The following is a 12,492-nucleotide window of genomic DNA, read 5'->3' as shown; positions in this document are numbered from 1 at the left end:
AGTCTGTGAGGGAGGCGGTGGCTTGCCTCCCTCCAGGCGGCTCCTGGAGCCCGTGCATGTGGTGTCCTGCCCTCTGTGAGTGCACACAGAGAAAAAGGCTACAATGGCGGTCCCACCCCTTCCCTTGTGCACCCCCAAACAATGGCGCCTGGCCTCTAAGGCAGCCCAGGCTTCCTCCCCATACACCATCAGTTGCAGTCGCACTAGATTCCAGCTGCCCCAGGCTGTTTCTGCACAGCCAACCCCAGTCCTCTCCCTGGGTCTGATCTCCAAAGCCCGAGTTCCGGCACCCAGTCCCCACCCGCACCGGTGGACCTGCATCTCAGGCTGGTGAGTGCAGGGCAGCAGCACTGCACAGATCATCTGTGCAGTTTTCCCTCTGCTCTGGCTGCCACAAACCGGCTGCTGCGTTCTCCTCTGAGTCTCTGAAGCTCCCCTTCTGTCCCAGCAGATCTCCCCACCAGTGAAGGGGCTTTCCCGGGTGCAGGAACCTTTCCTCTTTCATAGCTCCCTCCCAGGGGTGTAGGCCCCACCTCGATTCCTTTCTCATTTTATTTTTTCCTACCTGGAGGTTACCTGGAGATTTTCTTGCCCTTTCAGCAGTCTGAGGTCTTCTGCCGGTGTTCAGTAGATATTCTGTGAGAATCGTTCCACATGTAGATGTATTTCTGATGTATTTGTGGGAGAAGGTGAGCTTCACTTCCTACTATTCCACCATCTTGATTGCTGCTCAGAAATGTGCATTTAAAAAAAGTACTTCGGATGCTTCTTGTGCCTTACCATTAATTAGAGTAAAATGATGACACCTGTGAAAGTGACCTCAATTCTACTTTTCTTACCAGACACAGCTGAGAACTCCTTAGAGAAGGAATGTGTCTAATATAAATGCTTAACCTTATACTCACAACTGTTACTAACTGCTCTTGCTTTCATATTCCTGAAAACATAAGCAGAAACTTACAGATGCTGAACCAAGTATACACTACTTAAACATGTTAAAGGTAGGTCCTGCAAGATTCTTTTTATTTTTTAAAAACTATTGCATGTAATTATACAAATTTTTCCCTTTTAAGAGAGTTAAAAGTATGCAGGGAGTTGCACTAATACAAGAAATTCCACTTTTCCTTTAACAAATTACACATCTAGACTTTCCTCACTTATTAATATAATATTAAGTAATAAAATAATCTTACTTGTATCTGGAAAAGAATAAATACCCTATATGCATTAGGTTCAGGAATCAAGCTCAATTTGTTTCCAAGACTTGGAAGAACTTCTTTTGTACTGTTCCAGTTCCTAAAACAAAAATATGTATTACTTGCAAAAAACTTAAAATTTTAAAACTAGGCACCTTAAAACTGCCTTAGCATTTTTTTGGGTATAACAGTGTATCCTTTATAACATCATCATTCTCCAAATTTCTTGCCAACTGTTTTATAAATAATTATACTTAGGATTTATTTTCTAGAAATGCAGTCTTCAGAGTCTCTGTGTCACCAAAGCAGCACTTGGAGATGAATTTATTAAAGTTTCAGACAAAATATACACTATATAGTATATACAAGTTGTTTTTCAACTAACAAAATTAAGCATTTGGCATACTTTAAGTATATAAAAGTGATCTTATTTTTAAATATTTGCTGTTCAACTCTTGTCAAATTGTGGTTGAAGTCAGCAAAGTATCAATGTTTAAAATGTACATATCGTTTGACCCAGTGATTGTACCTTTAGAATTTTATCAATAAGTATAATAGAGAAGAGCAGAAGAACAGCAATAGAAGGATATTCACTGAGCTGTGTATATTGGCACACAATTGGAAATGGCTTAGACATCTCCCAGTAAGGACTGATTAAATACATCAGTGCTCATTCACACTTGACTTCATAGGCAGCCAGCAAAAACAACAGTGGTCTTATGTGCCCCATGAAAAGGCAAATAGGTGGAGAGAGGGCAGGACACTTCCATTTTCTGTTATATACTTCCATGTCTCGATTTTTTTCATAATGAGTATATGTTCCTTTCACAATTCATAAAACAGAGGTAACTTTTAGTGGGGGTGAATATCCTGCATGAGATGACTGACCTGCAAAAGGGACCATCTAAGGGGATTGCCTCCTGGCCTCTTACATGTTGTTCAATGTCTAAGTGTACAAAGTATATTATTATTTCAGATAAGCAAAAAGTGGTTACTCCGCAAGATAAGGCAATCACTGCCCTTTGGCTAACATAACAAGTTCATTTTTGCTAGGAAAAGAAAATTAGATTCTCATTTTCAGAAACAAATTGCAGATTGTCTCTTTCATACCTATACTCTAAGTTATTAAAATTTAAGTGTTGAAAGTTTCAAAACTGTATAAAGACTTCAGAAGGATTTTTTATAGTATTAACTCTGAAGTCTTCATAGCTTCATTTATTTCTTCTAATGAAGTTAGCTCAGCTCACCAGTTATCTTACCAGTAACTTATGGTTTCAAAGATTGTTAGCTCATAAAGAATAAACAGTAATCAGTTATCACAAACTTTCTTTAATTGAATTATTTTTACCAATGCTAATGGTGAGGGCATTGCTTTGAGATTCTGTGCTAGTAGTTTCTCTCTTCTACAGACAGTAAACTGAGAGAAGATATAAATTTAAAGTTCTGGATATTAGAATGTCAAAATTTGGAAATGGACATCAATAAAATAACTGAGCATCAACTGGTAATCATTAGCATGACTTTTAAAGCAGAAGCATACAATTATGTTAAGGTACTACATGTGCAAACTAAAATCAATTCATCTACTAAAGTATCATGAATAAAATACTATGAAAGAGGCAGAATTAGGATATTATAACTTTTCAGGTGAGTTAAAAAAAAATCTCAGTCAAGAGAATGTAGAATTAGTGAGGTACAAGGGTTGAGTAAAGAAAGATATTGTGGGGCTGCTTTCCAGTTCCACTCAAAATTCATATGGTTTTAGGTCAGTTAGGGAAGATGTATTTGAATGCGAAAACTCAGGATGCTCAGAAATACTCTAGTGCTTTAACAATATGTGTGTGTGTGTGTGTGTGTGTGTAAAAAAAAGGGCTCACTATCTAATATAAACAGATACTCTTATCAACAATGGCAGTTAGTCATTAACTCCTAGATAAATGTTAATTCAGAGATGACTTCCAACTAATCTCTATAGCCAACCTGCACACATAATAAGGGTTACATGAGGTCATTTTAGTGTCCCTACAACATGCCTCTTACTTTGCTACAGCTAAAACACCCTCTAAATATTCATGACATATTTTTCAAAAGTCTTCTGTACTTAAATGTTTTGCTTACTTATTCTAGAGCCCCTGAAGGTGAAAGGCTAGTGCTGAGAAAAAGACGCTGGTCCCCGCTTGCAGTGGGTGGTTGCTTTCAGGTTATCCTTGCAACAAAGTGACCGCCCAAGTTACACAGCTCTATAAATCCCACCTGAGAGGTGGTCAGGGCATTCAATTTACTGTGCTTATAGTAAGGGCGTGTCCTGTACAGTGTCTCATTTTATCAAACTAAAAGGAGATCTGGGAAAATCTAAATATTGGACCATGATGAGTTTACCAACTTTTGCATTCTTACGTTAGACTGTGTATCACAAATGGTGCTATCTGGCATATATGGAAAGCAGTCTCCACTTTTAATCACTTTCCTGAGAGACTCTGGGTTTTGTCAACTGCGTTTGTGTGCTTTCAGTCCTTAATTTTTCTGATACAAGAAAAGTATAGATACATCTAAATGTCCTAATAAAAAACAAAACCTTTTAAATAACCCCACAAACAAAAGAATATTATGGAAGTGTCTCCCCAACAGTGAGGCAAGAATCACTACCCATCTTCAACATAAACTGGAAAGTCCAAAAAGGATATGTGAACACCAAGTCATCTCTGGGGGGTAGAATGATAGGTGATTTTTAGTTCCTTCTTGATGCATATCAAAACTTTTTAATATATAGTGAAGATGTACTATTTAAATAATTTTAAAAGTAAAAAATTAAATAAATTGAGAAAAATTTATGGAATTCTAAGGATATTTCTGTGATAAAACTTAAGATGAAATAAAATAAATGTTTAGGATAATACCTGATCCTTCTGAATTCTCATTTCATCAACTTCGCTTTCAGCATACTGAGGGTCTCTTGCAGGGTCCTTGACATCTTTTAATGTGTTGACACTCTGAAATCACAATTCTTCAAATCATTTCATGCCCATAGCCCAAAACCTTCAATGCGGGGTATCAACTACCCTGCAAGCCAAGTTCTCGTTCCTCAGCTGGCCATCGCTGCTGAGGGTCAGTTCAAATTCCCCCAGGTCCTCTCTCCCTCGTCTTTCAGATGTTGCCTCTCCCTTCTCTAACAACCAGCGAGAGCTCTGTTTGGAAGCAGAGTGAGAACTGTGTCTTACGCATCTTTTAAACCCCACAGTGCCTCATATACAGTAGATTTTTAGCAAATGTTTAATTGATATTTGAGCATGTGAGTAGAAAACAAAGTTACTATAATAGGCCTGCTGAAACATTTCCCAATAACTGTTGAATAGTGCTGAAAATTCTTGCTTTAAAAGAATTAGAAATATATACCTTTGGTGGAAAGAGCTTTTCATACACTTTTTTCCACAATTCCATTGGTGAATGGGCATGAAGCTTTCCAAAGTCATTGTCAGGAACAGGAGGAGATCCTAAAATTGGAAGTTTTACTCCAAATGACTGCATTGACTAAAACATTACAAACTCTACCAATAAAACAGATGATACTTATAAAAATATAAATCTTAGATCACTCATTTCTCCTTTCCTATAGTCACTATTAAAATTTACCCCAACCCAGTACAGCAAGGCCACTGGGGCAGATTCTAGTACCAGAGGAAGAGGAGATAGAGTAATGAGTAAACTATAATTCTCTTTCCCCACATTTAAATTGCTGCTTGGCAAAAATATAAAGTTTGATATTCTCATGTGTTCATGAATGTGTAAGGAAACAGTTATTCTTATGTGCTAATGAGTAGAATGCAAATTGGGACAGCTAAATCAGAGGGTAATAAGGCACTAGTGAATACTATGAAAATACTAAAAAAGGTCACACTCTACTAACCAGCAATTCCAGTTTTGGGTGTTTACCCTAGAAATACCTGCATACATGCATTAAGGATTTCACATGGCTGCATCACTTGTATTAGTGAAAAATTGGCCACAACCGAAATGTCCATCAATAGAGGTATAGTGAACTAAATTACTATGCACAGCCATGCTCTACAACACTACCCAGCAGTCAAAGTACCAAATAGACTTACATGTGGCATTAATATGGAAAAATCACTAAGGTGTATTGAGTAAAAAAGGAAAACATCAAAATGATATAGAATGATACAATTATATTAAAACAAATAGTTTTTTCTAATGGTACTGATGAACCTATTTGCAGGGCAGGAAAAGAGATGCAGAGGTAGAGAATGGACATGTGGATGCAGTGGGGAAAGGGGAGTGTGGGATGAATTGAGAGAGTAGCACTGATATATACACACTACCATGTGTAAAATAGATAGCTAGTGGGAAGCTGCTGTATAGCACAGGGAGCTCAGCTTGGCTCTGTGATGACCTAGAGCATGGGGTCATCACATGGGATGGGGGCGGGTGGGAGGGAGGCTCAAGAGGGAAGGGATATATGTATACATATAGCTGATTCACTTTGTTCTGCAGCAGAAACTAACACAACATGGTAAAGCAATTATATTCCAATAAAAAAAGATATGGTACATATATACAATGGAATATTACTCAGCCATAAAAAAGAGTGAAATAATGCCATTTGCAGCAATGTGGATGGACCTAGAGATTATCATACTGAGTGAAGTAAGTCAGTCAGAGAAAGACAAATATCATATGATATCATATGTGGAATCTGAAAAAATGAGGCAAATGAACTTATTTACAACACAGAAATAGACTCACAGACTTCAAAAACAAATTTAGGATTACCAAAGGGGTAAGGTGGGGGAGGGATAAATTTGGAGTTTGGGATTAACATATACACACTACTATATATAAAACAGACAATCAACAAGGACCTAATGTATAGCACAGGGAACTCTACTCAATATTCTGTAATAACCTATATGGGAAAAGAATCTGAAAAAAGAATGGATATATGTATATCTATAACTGAATCACTTTGCTGTATACCTGAAACTAACACAACATTGTAAATCAACTATACTCCAATGTAAAATAAAAATTACATTAAAAAACAAAAAAAGTTTTTTCTATACCACATTCACATATATAGAAAATGGTCTGGAATATTAAACTTGATCCTAATATATACTATTTCAAGATTTTATATGGAGAATGTCTTTAGGTATTGCTCGTATAATTTAAGTTAATTTAAAATTAAGTTAGGGCTTCCCTGGTGGCGCAGTGGTTGAGAATCCGCCTGCCGATGCCGGGGACACGGGTTCGAGCCCCAGTCTAGGAAGATCCCACATGCCGCGGAGCGACTAGGCCCGTGAGCCACAACTACTGAGCCTGCGCGTCTGGAGCCTGTGCTCCACAACCAGAGAGGCCGCAACAGTGAGAGGCCCACATACTGTGATGAAGAGTGGCCCCCGCTTGCCACAACTAGAGAAAGCCCTCGCACAGAAACGAAGACCCAACACAGCCAAAAATAAATATACATAAAGTTTTAAAAAGTCCCTCTTAAAAACTGCCAAAATATACACCCTAATGAATACTGCCTTTCAAAATGAACCTGAAAAATAAAACAATTACAGTGTTTAAAAAAAAATTAATATGAAAATTTTGAAAACATGCTGCCACTTCTTGGCAATTTTCAACCCACAGTCTGAGATTTGTCATTCTTTCTATTTTAGCATCTACATTGTTCACTAAGACTGTTTCACTCTTGATCTTTCAGGGCCTCCTTACCACTTTGGTGAGTAAGACACTGATATAACCCACCGATCTTATTTAGATTTCCCAAGTCTCTTCCTTGTCCTCATCTGTGTGTGTGTGTGTGTGTGTGTGTGTGTGTGTGTGTGTGTGTGTGTGTGTGTGTATTGTACAGAATTTTATCACCTTTGTAGGTTCATATATCCACTACCACAGTCAAGATACTGAACAGTTCCATTCCCAGAAGGATCCCTTGTGTTGCCCTTTTATAACCACACCTACCTCCTCGATTCCTCCCCCCACCTCCCTACCTACAGTTCTGTCCCTAACCTCTGACAACCATTAATCTTTCCTTCATTTCTAAAATTTTTTCATTCCAAAATTTTATATAAATAGAATCATATTGTACGTAACCTTTTCTCATTGGCTTTTATAATTTAGTATAATTCCCTGGAGACTCACCCAAGCTGCTGTATGTATCAATAGTTTGTTCTCTTTTATTGCTGAGTAGTGTTCCATGGTAGGGATATACCACAGTTTATCCACTTACCTGTTGAATGATATCTGGGTTGTTTCCACTTTTGGGCTATTACAGATAAAGCTGTCATGAACATTTGTGTACAGATTTTTATGTGAACATAAGTTTTCATTTCCCTCACATAAATGCCCAACACTGCAATATCTAGGTCATTTGGTAGCTGCAAGTTTAGTTTTATAAGAAACCATCAAACTGTTTTCAAGAGTGGCTGTACCATTTTACATCCCCACCAGCAATGTATGAGTGATCCAGTTTCCTCACATCCCCTCACAAGCATCTGGTGTTATCACTATATTTTATTTTACCTATTAAGTGTGTGGTGATATCTCATTTGCATTTCCTTAATGATTAATGATATTAAACATCTTTTCATGTGCTTATTTGCCATTTGTATATCCTTTTTAGTGAAATATCTGGCCATGTCCTTTGCATATTTTCTTTCTATCTATCTATCTAGGCTGCACCAAGTCTTAATTGTGGCACATGGGATCTTTAGTTGCGGCAGGCAGACTTCTTAGTTGCACCATGTGGAATTTTTTTTTTTTTTTTTTGGCGGCTTGTGCTCAGTAGTTGTGGCGCATGGCCTTAGTTGCTCCACAGCATGTGGAACCTTCCCGGACCAGGGCTCGAACCCGTGTTCCCGGCACTGGCAGGAGGATTCTTAACCACTGCCCCACCAGGGAAGCCCCATGTGGACTTACTTGCAGCATGTGAACTCTTAGTTGATGCATGCATGCAGGATCTAGTTCCCTGACCAGGGATTGAACCTGGGCCCCCTGCATTGGGAGCGTGGAGTCTTCCCCACTGGGGAAGTCCTCTTTTGCATATTTTCTAATTGGATTTTTTTTTACTATTATTTATATAGTCTAGACACTAGTCCTTTGTAAAATATGTAGTTTGAAAATATTTTCTCCCCGATTGTAGCATGTCTTTTTATCCTTTTCACATGGGCTTTGTTGTGTTTTTTTTGCGGTACGCAGGCCTGTCACTGTTGTGGCCTCTCCCATTGCGGAGCACAGGCTCTGGACGCGCAGGCTCAGCGGCCATGGCTCACGGGCCTAGCCGCTCCGTGGCATCGCATGGGCTTTTAAGAGCAAAAGTTTTTAATTTTGATGGGGTCCAAGCTCCATGATTTTTAAAAAATTTATTGTATTTATTTGATAGCACTGGGTCTGAGTTGCAGCAGGCGGGCTCCTTAGTTCTCGTAATGTGAACTCTTAGTTGCTGCATGCATGTGGGCTCTAGTTCCCTGACCAGGGATCGAACCCTGGCCCCCTGCATTGGGAGCGTGGAGTCTTAACCACTGTGCCACCAGGGAAGTCCCTCCATGATTTTTTAAATTCAGTATTTTTCAACCCTTTTCTGACCTCCAACTACTTATATGGGCAAAAGATTTCCATCAGCATTATCTATCATTACAGTGATCCTCACTGCTAATGAAATTAAGTTGGTAATAATAAGTATTATAAATTCAGTATTTATAATCACTCATTGATACCTCTATTCTTTTCATTCCAATTCAATCTACAATCTCATAACAAAGACCTCTACATTTGAAGTCAAGTCAACTTTAGCTTGTAAGAGTAACGGGGGATGGGAAATAAAAAAGAAAATTATTGTCCATTAGAGTGTTAAAACCAAGCTATGCCAACCCCAGCATATAGAGTTGCTAGGCCTGAGAATCTCCACAATGAAAATAGCTTCTGTGAGAAGATAAGGAGTTTGCCTATATAAACGCTTGAAATTTCTTTTGCTTCATGAGTCTAGGACATCTGTAAGTTTAAGAAACACATCCCATTGGGTGAGAGGCAATTTTTCATAATGAAAAATTAAGGCATACCTAGTTAGTACAACTGTGTTCTTTTTGATTTATTCCAACACTTGAATCTCAGATTTTTCATCATTGCCCATAATACATAGCTTTGAATTTCCTGACCACTCTATGCTTCTGGTTTTCTTCTAAACGCAAGGAACTAAAATTTAAAAGTATCTGGAAATCAGTGAGGGAAAGAAAATACATGCAAAATGTTTAGTGGAATATAGATTAGAAATCTATATACAGATTTCTATATATAGATTTCTATATAGATATATATAGATATAGTGGAATATAGATTAGAAATCAGTCTCTTATGTGACAACATCCCTTCCATCACAAATATGTCAATGTGATGCATTTTGCATCAATACTGTGTATACAAAGAATAACAGCAACAATAATGAAACTGGAAATGATGGTTAGAGTTAGGAGATGTTGGAGATGAAGTGAACAGGGAGTAGGACAAAATCAATAAGCAATTAAAAAACCATTGAACAATCTTAATAAGTTCACCAACCTATTTGACTTAAAGAATCCAATCCTGCTGTGACAAACAGTGGTTTATTCTGATCCACACACGTTGATTTGCTACATGGATAAGAAGAAAAAAGAATCCAATTTAGTTTAGCAATCAAATATCCTGCCACTCTCTACTGTAAATACAAGAGGCAAGTTTTATATCTAGCCACTGGTGACAGCATTGCTCAAAATGAATGAATGAATATTAATATGATTCCAAAAATTAAAGTAGAGCACTAATAAATGTATTATAGGAGAAAAAAAATGACAGACCCAAATTACCTCAAATCAAAACCAAGGAAAGTAGCAAGGTTAAGAAAAATACACACTAAAATCATTGATTCCACTTCTAATCAATATAAAAAAGTGATAATAGCGGGAAGGCTACTGAAATGAGGGAAAAGAAGTAAAAGAAATCAGGGAAACAAGTATAATAGTATCATTGTTTTGTCTAGTCTCAAACTAAGTATTATATAACATTTTAGCTGTAAAATTTGATAAATATTTAAACAATATAAGAAGCAGGAGACAATATGAAATTATCTCTAAGAGCAGTCATCTGAGGCACTTTCCTGGTCAAGAAGCAAAAGACTTGTGAGAACAATAATCAGATGAGACAATAACAACAGCAAAAAAAAAAGATAAAAAGATATTTAAAAAATATTTTAACAGTACCTTTTGTCAATGCCAAATGCCAACTGGTTAATAACTCCACGTATTTTTAGTAATAGAGCTTCTGATTTACTGGTAAACTAGAAAGAAAATAAATCAGGAGAATAAATTACATGCTCTGCTTTCAAATCACAGAAACAGGTAAAATAAATATGGCTTTGAACAAGTACAGATTGCAGAGAGAAATACTACCTATTTGTCCAACAATACTTGTGTTTCAGTAAGCAAAACAAAACCTTTGAATAAAGGGAAAGAAAAATCTCAGTAAATTCGTTTTAACTTACTCTTCAAACTTCATGAGTGCAGGATATTGAATGGACTTGTTTTTATGCACTGATCATTTCCGCTACTCCCACAAATGGATCGTAATCATTGCCAAAATGCAATCTGGTTGGTTAAAGAAGTAGGAGGTATGCATCATAAATAACTTTTTCATCTAAGGGCATATGACTGTCTTCAAAGCAGTTCATGTGGGAGTTGCAGATTAGTCCAACAGATACTGATACTCACTAAAACCATTTTTTAACTTCACTTCTGAATTGCCTTTGGAACCTGCAAAATAAGCTACTGAATATTCTCAGTGGTGGTCTATAACTAGAATGATCATAACCAGAACATTTTAGAGAACGAAACAGGGTGGGTACTATTAATCATTAATCTGAGAAATCAGGTGAAACTAGGACATATGGTTACCCTACAAATCTTTTAAGACTAATTTGATTTTTGGAAATACCAAAGTCACCCAGACCAAGATGTATGAAAGTGGGAAAAAACAATCTTGAACCAAAATGAGTTGTAATTATAATGTACAGAGATCCATTTTCAGGATAATATTCATTCTGGATTAAGAAGAGGCTCCAGGGAAAACATTCAATGGAGAACACTCATGTGAATATATGATTTTATTTATTTATTTATTTATTCATTCATTCATGCATGCATGCGGTACGCGGGCCTCTCACTGTTGTGGCCTCTCCCGTTGCGGAGCACAGGCTCCGGATGTGCAGGCTCAGCGGCCATGGCTCCCGGGCCCAGCCGCTCTGCGGCATGTGGGATCTTCCCCGACCGGGGCACAACCCCGCGTCCCCTGCATCGGCAGGCGGACTCTCAACCACTGCGCCACCAGGGAAGCCCCTGATACATTTATTTTTAAAAATTGAAAAATTTTAGGCTTCTACTGAGACAATTTTCTAATATGAAAACTTCAGTTGAATTTTAAAAACACAAGTTTTCATCCTCATCATTATTATATTATCTATTATGTTCCCTATATGGTGAGGAAAAAAACCTCGTCACAAATGTCTTTCATAGGATGTGGGAAGTTTTCTAACTCAACCCCACCCCCATCTACTGCATCAACTGCCTTGAAAACATCCTCCAGAAATAGCTGTAGAGCTTTTACTTATGAACTCAATGCCTGGGAACTCATAATCTCCAAAAGCAACTCATTCCATTTTCAGATAATGGTAGTACTAGAAATTTCTTTCTTAATTTGAACTAAGCTCTATTGATTCCTTGTTATTGACTCTAAGAAAGCAAAGAATATATTTAATCCCTTTTCCGTGGATCAGTCCTTCGAATGTTTAAAGAGTGTTATCACAATCCCGATGCCAGAATATAATTTTATACTGTTCCTCATACATCATAATTCTAAGTCCCCTAACATCCTGTTGGCTCTCTACTGAATCTGGTTCTACTTACCAATGTTTTTGTTTGTTTGTTTTTGTTAACTTGATTAGATTGCTCATACTATCGAACCAGTATTCTTGACTGAATTATAAAGGATAAACTATAGTGTTAAAAAACAAAAGACTGCTGAGTATCATTGAACCTTATAAAGCAGTACCCAAGTCTGGGCTGTAGGGTAAGAGTGGAAGTGAAACTGAAAGGTGGGGCTTTGATAACTCTGGCTGCTTTCTTCTTGGTGTGGGAAGCTAGTAAAGCATTATGGTTCCCCTGGTGGTCCAGAGTGCTCTTATAACCCCAACCTCTGAACCCTCTGGCTTACTGAAAGCTGAGATGAAGGAGTCTCAAATCCTTTCCCTAGTCCC

The 12,492-nt window shown here is 37.6% G+C and overlaps 1 protein-coding gene across 1 annotated transcript in view; it reads right to left on the bottom strand.

Annotated features, from left to right (window-relative positions):
- Positions 1-991: 991 nt before the first annotated feature.
- The window catches only part of DYNC2LI1 (dynein cytoplasmic 2 light intermediate chain 1), a 42,601-nt gene continuing 31,100 nt past the window's right edge, over positions 992-12,492 (bottom strand). The window contains exons 9-13 of the mRNA XM_024753435.1: positions 10,445-10,521; positions 9,768-9,838; positions 4,590-4,687; positions 4,094-4,186; positions 992-1,296 (exon numbers count right to left, since the gene is read on the bottom strand). Coding sequence (XP_024609203.1) covers positions 1,234-1,296; positions 4,094-4,186; positions 4,590-4,687; positions 9,768-9,838; positions 10,445-10,521 — 402 coding nt within the window. The 3' untranslated portion in view covers positions 992-1,233. The remainder of the gene's footprint in view (positions 1,297-4,093; positions 4,187-4,589; positions 4,688-9,767; positions 9,839-10,444; positions 10,522-12,492) is intronic.

Source organism: Neophocaena asiaeorientalis, unplaced genomic scaffold (genome assembly GCF_003031525.2).
Source record: "Neophocaena asiaeorientalis asiaeorientalis breed wild unplaced genomic scaffold, Neophocaena_asiaeorientalis_V1.1 scaffold171, whole genome shotgun sequence".
Taxonomy (NCBI): Eukaryota; Metazoa; Chordata; class Mammalia; order Artiodactyla; family Phocoenidae; genus Neophocaena; species Neophocaena asiaeorientalis.
This window is presented reverse-complemented; position numbering and strand designations above follow the sequence as displayed.